Source organism: Oncorhynchus nerka, linkage group LG1 (assembly GCF_034236695.1).
Source record: "Oncorhynchus nerka isolate Pitt River linkage group LG1, Oner_Uvic_2.0, whole genome shotgun sequence".
Lineage (NCBI taxonomy): Eukaryota > Metazoa > Chordata > Actinopteri > Salmoniformes > Salmonidae > Oncorhynchus > Oncorhynchus nerka.
The window spans coordinates 12,759,801-12,776,201 of NC_088396.1; the positions used below are offsets into that span (position 1 = coordinate 12,759,801).

At 43.6% G+C, this 16,401-nt stretch overlaps 1 protein-coding gene across 2 annotated transcripts in view; it reads left to right on the forward strand.

Annotated features, from left to right (window-relative positions):
• The window catches only part of LOC115142026 (protein TANC1), a 192,194-nt gene that overhangs the window by 71,412 nt on the left and 104,381 nt on the right, over positions 1 to 16,401 (forward strand). For both annotated transcript variants that reach the window (XM_065005125.1, XM_029681649.2), the window contains exon 3: positions 9,886 to 10,095. In XM_065005125.1, coding sequence (XP_064861197.1) covers positions 9,886 to 10,095 — 210 coding nt within the window. The remainder of the gene's footprint in view (positions 1 to 9,885; positions 10,096 to 16,401) is intronic.

Sequence of the window (16,401 nt, forward strand, 5' to 3'; positions counted from 1 at the left end):
AATGCTGATTTTCCAGATACTCAACTAGTCTAAAGAAGGCCAGTTTCATTGCTTTTTTAATCAGCACAACAGTTTTCAGCTGTGATAACATAATTGCAAAAGTGTTTTCCAAAGATCAATTAGCCTTTTAAAATGATAAACTTGGATTAGCTAACACAACGTGCCATTGGAACACAGGAGTGATGGTTGCTGATAATGGGCCTCTGTACCCCTAGATATTCCATTAAAAAATCTGTTTCCAGCTACAATAGTCATTTACAACATTAACAATGTCTACACTGTATTTCTGATCAATTTTATGTTATTTTAATTTCCCCAAAAATGTGCGTCTCTTTCAAAAACAAGGACATTTCCAAGTGACCCCAAACTTTTGAACGGTAGTGTGTATCACCCCATCACTACTCAGTATGTTGTTGAGAAAGAGCTGTCAGGATGTTCTTCTCTTTCTATTCTTCTCTCTAATCACACTGCTGCCATTGCCTTTGTAACATATGTATTTGTGACTCCACAAATTATCATTAGGCCCACATCTGCTTGTCTTTGACCCCTTTAGCACCTGGTGAACTAGGAATGAAAATATTTGCTGTGATGAGATGATGTCCTCAGGTAAAACAGGGACATGTTTTGTGGATAATCATTTTTCTTCACTTCTGAGTGATGGGAGTAAGGTCATGCTCTCCTGTAGTTTCTTAAAACTGGAACAGTGTTCTGGATGTTGACCTCGAGAGAGATAAATGTAGTTAGAGACATGTATCCTCACATCGCCCCACCGCCAGCTCCCTTTTCTTAGCCCTTACAGACTTGTTATGTCCTTATTATACATGTGTGATTCTCATGTGTGTTTTTGAGATCAACCGACTGGTTTGAACGGCACACCTGTGCTGCTCTGTGGGAGAGCTCTCTCTATCTCATTGTGTTGCTTGGCACCTCATTGGTATTCATATCTTCTCCTATAGAGATTATGATGGTTTAATTAAAACCTTCCCTGGGCTTCTGTCAGCTTTATGCAGTATCAGCTGGCACATCGTGTATTTTCCCCACGCTTCCAATGCCCTTTCTTGCCTCTCTGCTTGAAACCAGCTTGAAATAAACCATGTGGGAAAGACATTGTCTGGCCCAGATATGTTTCCCATACCTGCTTCAATTGACCATTTATGAAGAGGAATGGGAAATGTCATGGTTGCTGGCTGCCCACCGCCTCCACCCTCTCCCATCATCCCCCTCCCTCTGTCCCTGTAACTCAGGGGAGGCTGGTGAAGACATCCCAGTGCACAGGCCACTACAGAGCATCAGATGTTTTACTGCGGGATGATTCTGCAGTCTGCCTGCCTGATTGCCTGCAGCACGGCTTCAGCCTCTGGTTTAACCAGCTCATTTGTTCACCTCAGAAACTTTTTGGGAGTTTCAGTGACATGCTGCAGCTAAAAGACAGTCAGCATGAGTTTCTTTCCCCAGGGACCACCAGCAGAGATGACTCAATGAATTCTCTTCAACACAGATGTTTTTTAACACTGCCAGTGGGTCTCGTCTCTGATAGGCTATTGATATTCAGAAAACTGAACATTGAGGAAATACTGTCAGTGGATTTTAGTCTGGAGGATGCTTTGTGTGGAAATAGCATTTTGGCATTCTTCATAAACAAGAGAGCGTAATAAATTTGAAAGATGAAGCCTTTTGAGAAGGAAGAGATGATGAACTGTGATTGCATATTCTCTTGATCCTCTTTAGTGTCACAGACAGAAATTGGGTGTGGAGATTGATTCCTCTATGTGACTGATGTTATCACACAGGTGAAATGCGTTTTTGAGGAATGTGTATCCAAGTAGCCAACATACTCTGAAGCTTGTGGAATGTGTGGAATTGTATTATTATCCTGGACTAACTCACTAACTAACTCAATCGGTCCTCTCTGAATTGGGTATTTTGCCAGCTTGCGTGATGTTTTGACTGTTGCCGTGACTACAGCTTGCTGACCAAAGGGGTCTTGTAGGGGAGAAAATATATTTCCCTCCAGGAGTCCCAGATTGGCTGCATGATTTCCCCTAGAGATGAGTCTAGACAGGAGAGGTTGCTGATATGGCAGTCACTCAGACAGGCAGCCATACTGGACTTACTTAAAGATAAAGAAGACTCATTTAGTACACTAAAACTCATTGCTATTTTGTCATGTACAAGCTGATGTATACTAACTACCCCTATCACCCACTTCATTTGTATATTTCCCTCTCAGGTTTTCTCTCTCTGTCTCTGTGTGCTGCCTATGTGTTAACCTTGACAGCTTTTGTGAGACTGTCACCCTGGTCTCGGAAGTACACTGGGAAGCCTCATTGGCACGCAGTCTAGCGTGAGAATTCCCCATTGGTGTAATGTCCTATGGTCATGTGGCTTTGTGTGTTGACAAAAAGAATCTGCATTCATTATAGCCTTTCTTCATTTTCTCTCAGTGGTTCATCAAATTAACTGGTGAGAAACTAATAGAGGTTAGTGCACACACACACACACACACACATACACACACACACACAAAATGAAAATATCAGGCCAATTGTATGGCGAGACAAATTATGAATATGATTTTCTTCATGTAAACAAGCAAAAGCCCATAAGGAATGTACTGTAAGTCTGAGCTTCTGCGGCAGTCCAAGTGTCACGATTTGAATTGTAAGCGTATTTTTGTCTGGCATAAGCTCATCCCTGCTCAAGGTTACATCTCCTTTGTTTAGAGGGTATTGCAACTGAGGGTCGGTCAAGCAAGTACACTGCTGGTGGGGGGGGTGGGGGGGCTTTGGATTTCTTCACTGAGAGTGACAGATAACATTCCAGTGCACAGATTTGCTCTGAAAGGCGGGTGACACAATCCAAAATTACACCCTGAAAGACATTTTGAAGCATTCAGCTGTGCTACCAAACATCACCTCAAATGGCAGCAGGAGGAAAATGGGCCTTATAAACCATGCATGAAAAAGGACTCGGTTTAAATTCACTGTGGTTGACTTTTATTTTGTGTGGTTGGTTACATTGCCAGACAGACTGAATATAGACTACCCTGCATGAAACAAACATTTGCTTTGGATATCAATATGAAATCAATACTTTGTGTACTGCGGCATAATGATTTGATAATTTGACTGTTCTAATAACTCAAGTTAACTTGATCATATTTGACATTCAGATTCAATAAAAGGCCCCTGTAGTCACTTTATAGTTAGACGTATATACAGTGCCTTCAGAAAGTATTCAAACCCATTGACTTACAGTGCATTCGGAAAGTATTCAGGCCCCATTGACTTTTTCCAGATTTGAGCCTTATTCTAAAATTGATTAAACCCCCCCCCTCAAAAACCTACATACAATACCCATATTTGGTGAGCTTCTCCCATTCTTCTCTGCAGATCCTCTCAAGTTCTGTCAGGTTGGATGGGGAGCGTCGATACACAGCTATTTTCAGGTCTCTCCGGAGATGTTCGATCGGGTTCAAGTCCGTGCTCTGGCTGGGTCACTCAAGGACATTTAGAGACTTGTCCCGAAGCCACAACTGCGTTGTCTTGGCTGTGTGTTCAGGGTCGTTGTCCTGTTGGAAGGTAAACATTTGCCCCAGTCTGAGTTCCTGAGTGCTCTGGAGCAGGTTTTCATCAACGATGTCTCTGTACTTTGCTCCGTTCATCTTTCCCTTGATCCTGACTAGTCTCCCAGTCCCTGCTGCTGAAAAGGATCCCTACAGCATGAGGCTGCCATCACCATGCTTCACAGTAGGGATGGTGCCAGGTTTCCTCCAGACATGACGCTTGGCATTCAGGCCAAGTAATTTAATCTTGATTTCATCAGACCAGAGAAACTTGTTTCTCATGGTCTGAGAATCTTTAGGTGTCTTTTGGCAAATTCCAAGCGGGCTGTCATGTGCCTTTTGCTGAGGAGTGGCTTCCACCTGGCCATTCTACTTTAAAGGCCTGATTGGTGGAATGTTGGTGAGATGGTTGTCCTTCTGGAAGGATCTCCCATCTCCACAAAGGAAATCTGGAGCTCTATCAGAGTGACCATCGGATTCTTGGTCACCTACCTGACCAAGGCCCTTCTCCCCCGATTGCTCAGTTTTGCCGGCCGGCCAGCTGAAGAGTCTTGGTGGTTCCAAATCTATTCCATTTATGAATGATGGGGACCACTGTGTTCTTGGGGACCTTCAATTCTGCAGAAATGTTTTGGTACCCTTCCCCAGATCTGTGCCTCAACACAATCCTGTCTCAGAGCTCTATGGACAATTCCTTCGACCTCATGGCTTGGTTTTTGGTCTGACATACACTGTGAACTGTGGGACCTTATATAGACATGTGTGTGCCTTTTCAAATCATGTCCAATCAATTGAATTTACCACAGATGGACTCCAATCAAGTTGTAGAAACATCTCAAGGATGATCAATTTCGAGTCTCATTGCGAAGGGTCTGCACACTCATTTAAATAAGGTATTTCAGTTTAATTTTTTAAAATTTTTTAAACTGTTTTCGCTTTGTCATTATGTGGTATTGTGTGTAGATTGATTTGGAAAAAAAATTGATTCAATCAATTTTAGAATAAGGCTGTAATGTAACAATGTGGAAAAAGCTAAGGAGTCTGAATACTTTCAGAATGCACTGTATTTCACATTGTGTTGTGTTACAGCCTGAATTCAAAATGGATTAAATATATTTTTTACATCTCAAACATCTTCACACAGTATCCCATAACGACAAAATGAAAACGTGTTTTTAGAATTTATATCACATTTATTTGTAAATTAAATAGAGAAATATCTCATTTACATAGGTATTCTCACCCCTGAGTTAATACTTTGTTGAAGGACCTTTGGCAGCAATTACAGCTGTGAGTCTTTCTGGATACGTCTCTAAGAGCTTTCCACACCTGGATTGTGCAAATCTGCCCATTATTCTTTAAAAAATCCTTCAAGCTCTGTTTAATTGGTTGTTGATCATTGCTTGACAATGATTTTCAGGTCTTGCCATAGATTTTCTAGCAGATTTACGTCAAAACTGTTACTCAGACACTCAGCTATATTCACTGTCTTCTTGGTAAGCAACTCCAGTGTAGATTTGGCCTTGTGTTTTAGGTTATTGTCCTGCTGAAAGGTGAATTCATCTCCCAGTGTCTAGTGGGAAGCAGACTGAACCAGGTTTTCCTCTGGAATTTTGCCTGTACTTAGCTCCATTCCGTTTCTTTTTTATCCTGAAAAACTCCCCAGTCCTTAACAATTACAAGCATACCCATAACATGATGCTGTCACCACTATGCTTGAAAATATGGAGAGTGGTACTCAGTAAGGTGTTGTATTGGATTTGCCCCAAACATAACACTTTGTATTTAGGACAAAGTTAATTGCTTTGCCACATTTTCTGCAATATTACTTTAGTTCCTTGTTGCAAACAGGATGCATGTTTTTGCATTTTTTATTCTGTACAAGCTTCCTTCTTTTCATTCTGTCAGTTATGTTAGTATTGTGGAGTAACTACTATGTTGTTGATCCATCCTCAGTTTCTATCACAGCCATTAAACTCTGTAACTGTTTTAAAGTCACCATTGTCCTCATGGTGAAATCCCTGAGTGGTTTCCTTCCTCTCCGGTAACTGAGTTAAGAAGAACGCCTGTATCTTTGTAGTGACTGGGTTTATTGATACACCATCCAAAGTGTAATTAATAACTTCACCATGCTCAAAGGGATATTCAATGTCTGCCTAATTTTTGTTTTACCCATTTCCCAATAGGTCCCCTTCTTTGTGAGGCATTGGAAAATCTTCCTGGTCTTTGTTGTTGAACCTGAGTTTGAAATGTACTACTCGATTGAGGGACCTTACAGATAATTGTATGTGTGAGGTACAGAGATAAGGCAGTCATTCAAAAATCATGTTAAATTCCACTTTGACATTATGAGGTATTGTGTGTCGGCCAGTGACACAATATATACATGTAATCCATTTTTTGAATTATGTCTGTAAAATGCAACAAAGTGTGGAGAAAGTCAAGGGGTGTGACTACTTTCTGAAGGCACCATTTTTTAACTCCTCTTTTATCACCCTTTTAAATGCATAATGCAAGTTGCCACATTTTCACCTCACCCATCACCCTGTTCTAGTCTATGTCTGCAGGCAGTTATGAATTTGCCTAAAACCCTTCCAGTTGAGTAATTGATTTCCACTTAAATCTTTAATCAATTACTTGAATTATTATCATTATTATATTTTTATGGGTAGGGCAGGTCCTCATTGGCCTTGGTCCTCTTTGATTAGGGAGAAACGAGAATGAAAAGGACTGTAATCATTTTTACATAGTCTTGGTGCAGGGCTTTATAATTAGAATGGGTTGATTTCCTTGGACCACAGCATGGGCTGAAATTGCAGGCCTTGCCTGGGCCAGGACTTGAGGAAAAGCAACTGAAATAGCCCATGGTGAGTTTACGTTACTGTTTCCCTCTGGGTTTTTAGCTCTGGTTCAGATGGCAGTGCAGCGACCAGAACACACAGCCAACAGCCTGTCCAGCCAGCAACTGTTTTAATGCCAGCTTTTTTTTGTGGCGCCTCTTGTTTTCAAAAGCATCAGCCCTAATTACAACTTTGTCATAATGTCTTTAGCATGCAACATGGCTGAAAAGTAGCGCCCACTGTCTAGCAGCGCTGCACAAATGAGCTCGCTCGAAAAGGGGGTTTTATGATCTGACATTCAGTCAAGGACTGATATTTAGATTTACGAGCGAAATAGATACGGTGACAATGAGGATATTGTCATTGTAAACAGGTCTAGCTCTTGAAATGTGAGACTGAGAATTGTGTAGGAATTTAGGCCTACATCATTTACTGGCAAACAGGACAAACTGAAGTCACCATTGGCACCCTGTATAACTTGAGCACTGTGATAAAAGTCCCCTCCCTCCCTCCCTCCAGAGCTCCCTCCCTCCCTCCCAGAGCTCCCTAGTGAAGTACAACCCTCCTCTTTGATGGCTACTTCTCAAAAGTGGTATTGTAATACGGTAGTAGTGTCTGTGTTAATTGCCCTTGTAACTCTGAGCTGTTTTGGATTCGTCATGAATGGAGGGGTTCTCTCTCTATCTGTACCCCCCCGCCAACCCTGTCGTATAACACCCTGACACCTTGGTGAAGCTGTGTGGTCATTTGTTACTGCAAACAACTAGCTTAGCGACGGAGGAGGTCCCGCTCAAACTGCTTGACCTCTGATCGCCTGGCCTGTGCTTGCGTTCATCTTCATAATTCAATGGCCTTAACAAAAACCTTTTTTGTCTATTCCCAACTCACATTGTCTTCATTGAAGCTTTTTTTCCCTTTGTAAAGTAACAGACATTGTTTCAGTAATAGTCTCGTCTAGTAGTGGTGAACATAGCCTATAGGCTAGATTAGGTGGTGAGGGCAAATCCTGAAAATGGATGCAGAAAGAATCAGGATCTTCCGTACCAAAGTATAGTGTGGAGTTTCCCTTGTCTCTGGGTGGTGTAATTGGTTGAGATGAGTCCCTGAATGTCTTTAGAGTGTCTTTAGTCTAGGATGTGCGGTTTCATGTGCGGTTGGAGCAGCCTGCTATATCCATGGCAGTGTTCTGTTGTGGCTGTTTAAACAAGCCCAGTAGCTCTACTGATACAAGATCTGCCGGCTTTAGCATTTGATCAGCTTCAGAGCCTAATAAAATACAAGTCTAGAAATTAACCTAGCTGATCATTTATTCAGTACAAGGTTCTTCCAGCCAGGATGGTCAGTGAGTCACACAAATGTGTCATGTTTGTTAGCCATTCAATAATAGCCCACTAACAGATCTGTTTTTGTGGGTTGAATCTATTGAATATGGATTGTGATCTCTGGTCAGAAGGTCACGACCAGGTCATGGTGACCACAGGGCTCAGCTCAGCTGCGTGGTCATACACTTCACAAGCGCCTGGAAGATTGCGGAGGTGTCATTGCACCGGGGCCAGTTCCTGTTACTGGCATTCTTACTTGTTTAAGAGCCCTTTAAACACAAGACAGCTTTGTGTCCTTTGTGGCAAGGCCCCAGAGAGAACACAGCGCTCTGTTGCATATTATTCCCAGCAGCCAACACTAATTTCCCCTTAGGAACCGAGCGCTGGCTGGCTGGCTAAAAGCAGCAGACCACTAGCGTCTTGCTTCTCTCCCATTGGTTCAGCCTCACGGTCCAGACTGGCGTCATGGGCTTTGTCCCAAATGGCAACCTATTCCCTATACATTGCACTACTTTTGACCAGGGTCTATTGGGTTCTGGTCAAAGTAGTGTACTGTGTAGGGAATAGGGTGCCATTGGGACACAAACCTTGGATCATCTGGGAAAAGGGTCCCAAACAAGAGGCTGGCATGGTCCTTAGAACAGAGCCATGCAGAGCCAAGCCTAATGGGCAAGACTGTGGCTCCCCACATCTGTGATTATGATCCAGCCTGCCCTGTCTCTTGACGCATGAGCAGCAGTACTATTAGAGGTTCATCATTCAGACATTTTAATGTGTGGTTGGTTAGATGAGAGCCTGAGAGGGCAACATTTCGATTCAACAGAAGAGATGACTTTTGAGAATGGTCTTTCCATTCGATGTTGGCTCTTGGTAAAGGGTCTGCGTTTTCCATCTAGAACTCTGGGCTACTATATCGGAATCATTAGCAGGTCTTGAGCCAGGTCATCCCCATCAAGCACTCCAGGGACCTGTTTGGAAGAAACAGCTTTGGCCTAAGTGCTCACTGTGTCTAAAAGACTCCAAGCTATAGTTGAGGCCATAAACTTGCAGAACAGGTTCTTGTGTTTTCTTTTCAAGAAGGAATGCTTCTTGAGCTGAGGAGTCCGTGATAAATGGGAAGTGGCCCTTCTTTTCTCACAAAGATTTGGGAGCAACATGGGAACATGAGGGCTCCATACAGTACTCTCTGAAGCTATCACTGCATCCCATGTTTTCAGGGATTAGCCTACAGGGTAGTGAGTTTCTAGAATGGCTTATCAGACTTAATGCACTCAGAGGAGACCTGAAAGGGCACTTTCCCACAAGTTAGGTTATCCACTGTTAGCTGGATCCCACAGAGTTCAGCTCTGTGCACAGTGTAGATACTGTACTCTGTTTTGGAGTAACCTATTGCATCAATAACGGCATGTTTTAGCATTTTGCTTGTCAAGCTGCTCCACCCTGAACCACTGAATTGAAGACATTAGTTCTGGATCATTATTCATTCCTTACACATGAGCTGTACAATGAATTTACTGAGCCAAAACAGTAATGGCTAATATTTGCTCAATTGGGTTTGTCCAAAGGTTTTTGGATCACCCTCTTCAGCAGCGGGGGATTGGTCAATGAGTCACGCAGGTCATCTCGGCTCTGTGGTCAATGACGCCACTCTTATTTATGCTGCAAACTGGGTGTTGTGCCACATCCTGAGCCACGTGGTGTTAGATGAAACAGCGTGGGCCCATGACCTCAGGTTAAACCACACGGCATGTGGCTCCATTCACTCAGGATGTGTGTATCTGATTCTGTCCTGGAGTACCAATGATCATGATCACTCTCTGGATCTGGACTTATCTTGGTATCCTAAAGACATCTGAAACGGTCTGTTTGATTTCATAGTGTGTCCAGGAGCAGCTCTCCACCAACCGCATCTGACTGTGCGGAACACAGCATTAGGGGAAAGCCTCCCTGGGAGGATAGGTTCGTTCTGCTGTCTGAATGCCTTCAAGTACATTAGACATTCAGAGTCCACAAGTCTGGCAATATCTGATCTCAAATCGGTTTTTGGCCCCATGGAGATTTTGAAAGGTTTGATGTATTTGATGTGTAAAAGCTTCGCTTCTATAATCCAGTTTGCCGAAGGATGTCCTTAACAGTGTCCTCCATCCTCTCTCCTCAGCGGGTGATCTCCACAGTGCCCAGCGAAGGTGCCCGCCAGGCAGAGGTGCACACCAAATCCATGAGCCTGGCAGCCTCCACCAGCCCTATGTCCCAGAGGATGTGTTCAGACTGAGCCTGGCCAAGGGCGTGTCCATGTCCCTGCCCTCATCTCCCCTGCTGCCTCGTCAGTCCTACATGATGCCCTTGCGCTCCAGCAAGAGATCCCCTGGTAAGCACTACCACTGCCTCCAACCGCACCTCACCTCACCTCTCTCACTTTTAGGCTTACAGCACTACTATTACTGCAATACATACACCCCTACACTGACATTTACCAATCCAGGCGTGAAGTGCTATGAGCATGTACTGTTTCCCCGCCGTTTCTCTGCCGTGTTCATCCCAGGCTGGGACTGGTTCAGTCTCGGTGGACGTCCTCTGAAAGTGAGGTTTCCTGTCTTGCTTTAGCTGTTCTTGTGTCACTGCTGAACATCTGACACAGCGCCTGAGGATCCACAATCCTTTTAGCTTTCAACCACAATTTCAGTAGCTTCCAGCTTTTCCCACTAAACATGTCACGCTGCCTTGCGGTTGTTATCCTTGAAAAACAGCTTGTCGAAAAGAGAGGAAAAAACAAGACCACTCAGCGTTTGCACTGTATTCCATCTCCACGTGGGTCCTGTGTGTTTGAGTGACACAGGGTGGAGGAGGGTAAAGGGTTTGTTTGTTTCCCTGTATCCCTCCTCTTCAGCCCTCCATCTCTCCCTCTTTATTTGATCAGCTTCTGTCAGGATGGTGGTCTTCACAATGACGGAGCTTGTCAGCACCTGATTGGTTGTTAACGGGGGCGTGTGTATACACAGGGTCTAATTGTCTGTCCTCTTCCTCTGCCCCCTTCCCTTTCTGTGTTGAGAACATGGCTTCAACAGCTGCGGGCGTGTGCAGCCGTCTTCAAAGCAGCCCAGGCCGTTGTATCTGGAGTCTTTGTTTTGTGAAGATTTAGCAAAGAGGATAGAAATCCTTTAAGTGGTCACTGGCCTCACATCTGGGACTCATCTGTGTGGTGTCTACTCTTTGTTTTGAGTGCTCTGTGCTTTGATGTAGCCTTTAGTATAAGATGTGCTGGCGAGTATGCTGTTGGCTTCTCGATACAACTAGGCCACTGGTGTGGTTTCAGATCAAGGCTCTGTCTGCTTAAGGTCATTGCTGAACATTTTTCTACACCTCAAGCAAATGCTTAGATTTATCATCAGTAACATACCTTTATTTTGGAGATTGAAAATGTGGAAATCTCTGCGGATGAGGTACATTTCACTCGCTCCCAACTGTATTGGAAATTGGAACTGTATTTTTGTATATTTTTGCTTGTTTCGAATTAGGTTTCTAATGGGGGAGTTGTATCCTGTTCTAATTTCAGCTACAGATTAGCTTGGGAATAGTACTCTCTGATCCAGACTGTTTTCATTTGAGAGATTGTGGTTGCCTCAGCTTTTTCCCCTCTCAACCTCATTTGCTATGCTCTTTTTCCCCAAATCTCTCCACACAGTACTCTCCGATTCGAACGTTGGACTAGTGAGTATTATAAAGCAAGCAGCATATGTTATGCAAATTAACTTTGTTTTCAAAAGGAGCCTTCGTCTGCAAATATGCTTACTCTGAAGTTTATTGTGCTAAAACAAGAATCGGTAGCTGTATTTGTTAAAGCCAAGCAAAACCGTAGTCAGGTCAAGGAATGTGAAAGCCACATCTGAATGTGTTGTAAGTTTGCCTGAGCAGTTTGCCTGAGCAGTGCACAGTCCCCACTGACTCACCTCCTACTAAACTTAAAAACACCTTTTATTCTCTATCTTCCAGGCAGTATTGGTATTTGCCATGATTGTATTAAACCCATTAAAGCCAGCTCTGATGAAAAGCACATTGACACGGAAAGAGAGAGAGGGAAAGAGAGGGAGACGGAGGACAGGGTTTGTGAAGGTGACCAGAGAGTGAAGAGCGAGGCCCGTGTTCATTACAGTCACACACTGCTATGGAGGCACTCTGAAGGTAATGAAGGACTAAAGGGGTATAGCAGAGGAGAGAACTAGTTAAGATGGGGTCAGAGAAGAAGGGAAAGGGGGATGGTTGAGGCTCAGTGCTCCACTCTCTTGTTCACAGGTAAGTGTCAAACTGCAGGGGGAGAGTTTGCACCTACGGTTAATAAACACACCCCCACCGTAGGAAACATCCCAGCTCTCACTAAAAACATGGTTGCCATCTTGAATGTGTTCTTTTGGTCAAATACCTTCAGCGCAAACTCATAGCGAAAGCCTACCGTGGGAGAGTGTGTGTGTTTACTAGTTTAGCGATGTATTTCCAAAGGGAAATGTCATGACCCAGGGACTTATCCTCTTATATAGACGTCATGTCAGAGAGGGGGAATGAGAGAGAGAGAGAGACGTACGTAAGTGAAAGCTGGTTGTGCTGATTCATCCGGGCAGCTCAGAAACATGCCTAGAGTTACCATGACTGAGCACCCGGCGACTCAGCGCAGGAAGGAATGCTGGGGGGGGCGCTGGCTCTCTGCCAGCCACCTCCAGTCCTGTCACCCCCCCACGCTAGTCAACCCGTCTCTCTCTACCCACCCTGCTGCTCATCCTACCCCCATACTCCTCCTCATCCATCCACTATGACATTTATGGGAAGTGGTTGCTCTGTTCCCGACGACGTTGTGACTTGCTTCACTTCCTGAACGATTGGAGAATCTATAGCGTTGTGGCGGAAGGCTTGATTTTAATGGCCGTCCTTTCATGAAGACTTCACATAAACATCACAGAAAGCACTGCATGACAATTAAGAGTGTGACGAATGCCTGAGCCACATGGTCCTGGTGCTGCTGCTGCTTTGATCAGCTAAGCAGAGAGCTTACAACGAAAGCAGCGCAGACATGTGTTGCACAGGACCTCCAGTTTACAGTCTGAAGTTTACAGGTCCGGAGGAGGCTGGTTCTGCTCTAACTGCCAGTGGGACATGATGAAATCCTGGGCAGGTCCACAGTGACCTCCTCTGGTCATGACGGGTCACTGTGTGTGCCATCAGTGTTCCTTCAACGTTTTTTCTGCTGCCTCTCATCTTCCACCACAGACCAGCCAGTAACACTCTGAGCTCTGAACCGGCAGTCTCCATCTCCTTGATGACTCTCTGGGGACTGGAAGTGCATGAGCAACATTCAAACATCCCATCTCCTCTCAGCCGTACGTACACACATCTAAATGCTCGTCAGCCGTCCAGCCCTCCCCCCAGATATGCCAATAACAGCTCTGCTTCCATCCCAATGACCAATAACAGCTCTGCTTACATCCCAATGACCAATAACAGCTCTGCTTCCATCCCAATGACCAATAACAGCTCTACTTCCATCCCAATGACCAATAACATCTCTGCTTCTATCCCAATGTCCAATAACATCTCTGCTTCCATCCCAATGACCAATAACAGCTCTACTTCCATCCCAATGTCCAATAACAGCACTGCTTCCATCCCAATGACCAATAACAGCTCTGCTTCCATCCCAATGACCAATAACAGCTCTGCTTCCATCCCAATGACCAATAACAGCACTGCTTCCACCCCAATGACAGGCTTTACTAGTGTCATTGAATTTCAACTAAGGAGATAGAGTGGAGTTTACACTCCACTCCCCCCACCAGAGAGGCTAAGTGAATGGCCATGCGAGCCACGTGAGCAACAATTAGGCCTATACTTAGCCATCATGATGCACTTTAGGGAAACATAAAACGGCAGTTCATAACTTCATACCATATTTATCGCCGTCTCAGGCCGCTTATCATTTTAATCTGTATTTATATGGAATGAGGCTTGGGCAGAGAAGGTCCCTCGTAGGCCATTACACGTGGAAATCATTTAAACTTGTACGCTTTGATGGGGAGCTTTGGCCCCACTTCTCTATGGTTCAAATACTTATTTTATTTATCTCAATGAGTCAGGCAGATGGGAAGGAGAGCACGGTGCAGGACTCTTGGCACTGGGGTATCTCAGTTTGATATCTATATCATCATCGGGTCTGAGAGGTTCATCTAAGTATTCCTTCTTTGCCCGTCCAGGCGTGTAAGTAACCCTGACTGGCAACTGCTATTGATGGATGTGAGAAGACCCTGCTGCCATGATACACTCTACAGTCTCCTTAAGCCCAGTGCTAGGATATCACACAGTGTCTGTATGGAGACACATAGTGGAGTGATACAGATCTAAGCTTCGGAGCAGGTAGTGAGAGATACAAAGAGAAGCCGTCCATAGTTCACTCAAAGTTCACCCAACGGTATCTGTGAGTGAGGGGCTGCCACTTAAATGTTTGAGTCAGGCTAGCCTCCCCACAAATACCACATCAGACTAATTGAGTAGAGAGAAATAGAGTTTGAACGACAAAAAGAGAACAAGCACAGGGACACGGTTGCCATTCCCCTGGCACAACACAATGTCCTTAATGTTGTGTATCCTTTCAAAAGGTACATGTTCACAATCTTGATTTAGTACCTAAATGTAGGAAAGTGTATTGACCACTTTCCTACAGGAAAGCAATTGGAAAGGGATATCAGAATAGGAAATACATGGATTGGTAGGCCTGTACATTAGTACTGCTTGAGGGACTATTGATTTAAAGAGAACAAAGGGATTTTATGAATAGTAAATATTGGCAGTGTCACATGAAGGAGGTGAAGTCACTAGACAGGATATTGGTACAATAGATAACGCAGAGAAGATTGGATTCATGTCAACAAAGAATTGATAGAGCACTGTGTCTGTCATAAGGGCTGACGGGTGGTGTTTAAGTACAACAGCAGGGTGTTTTATGGATCAAAATGGGGCTTAGTTGGTAGGTGTGGCAGTGGGCATAGCCAATGGCGCCACCAAACATTTTAGAGGCCCTCCTCTTGGCTGCAGAGAGACAACATTTTTGCATTGGGGTAGAGAAAAAACTCAACTTTTTAAAAGCCAATTTCCTGGAATACTACACATTTTGCCATGGGTTTTATGCTGTCTGAGTGACTCGAACATTATAACAAAATCAAGTGCGGGCCCCATTCCGTGACAAAAATTCTCCTGAATGTTTAGTCAGGAATTTTTGATTCTCCATGACTGTCTACCTTAGATTTTGATAATTGTCAGTTTTTTAAATATATAGTTCCATTATCTTTTCTACATACTTTTTATCTGGTTTTAAGTTTACACTGAAAGCGTTTTACCATCCCGAAAGGTTTATAAAAAAAAAACTACGTAATGGCTTGGCAGTAATGGCTTAGCATGGCTATGTGTTTTTCACTACATTTGATAATAATACCAAATACATGAATATAATATAGGCTAATATATACAGGTAATTTAATACTTAGGTTTCAGTTTGGTTAACTCTTGAACGGATATAACCCCCTGGATCTGTCACAAGATTTTCATAATTATGACTGATATTGATAATTGCCTTTTCATCAGAGGCCGACTTTCTTTTCCATGCTCAAGTCTCTGCGAAATGTTTTCTCAATATTAATTTACCCTCCGCTCTCCCCCTCCCTGCCTGCCAAATTGTTTTTTTTGTCTCTCATCCAAATCACTGTTCGGTTTCCTATTTTAAAACTTGAACATTTTAAATTATGAATTATACTTAAAAGCATAAATGTTCCTTCTGGTAACATTTGTCATTACTTTAGCTTTCCATCGGGTCTTACAAATATTTTTTGGTCTCTGTCAAGGGGATGCAATTTCATTTCAAAGCCAATGACATACAGTATGTTCAGAGGAGACATCTCCTGAAGTCACCTCTATGTAACGGCGTTCTTCGTTTGTGGAAAGAGAGTCGGACCGAAATGCAGCGTGTTGGTTACTCATGTTACTTTAATGAAAGAAAACGTGGTACATGAAATAACTCATACTATGAAAACAACAAACAGAACGTGAAACCTAAATACAGCCTATCTAGTGAACTACACAGAGACAGGAACAAACACCCACGAAATACAAAGCGAAACTGAGGCTGTCTAAATACGGTTCCCAATCAGAGACAACGACAAGCACCTGACTCTGATTGGGAATCGCCTCAGGCAGCCAAACCTATACCACACCCCTAATCAGCCGCAATCCCAAATAATACAAACCCCAATACGAAACACAACACATAAACCCATGTCACACCCTGGCCTGACCAACTATATAACGAAAACACAAAACACTATGACCAAGGCGTGACACTCTACAGTATTAGCTCAGGAGTTACTTGCCTGCCTCGGGGGTATATCGATGTGTTTCTGGGGGCTGTGGTAGAAAGACTATATGATGCGTCCCGAATCACACACTATTCCCTTTTGACGAGGACCAATAGAGATCAAATGTCTATGAATATACTGAATAATAATACTATGGTGCCTGCTGAAGGGTTCTTTCTTCAAAACCCATTGTTTCAGATAGTTCATGGATAACAAGAAAATGTCCACTGCTGTCTGAATTGTCTACTATTTCAATAAAGCCTACATTATACTGTAGAAGAGGGAGG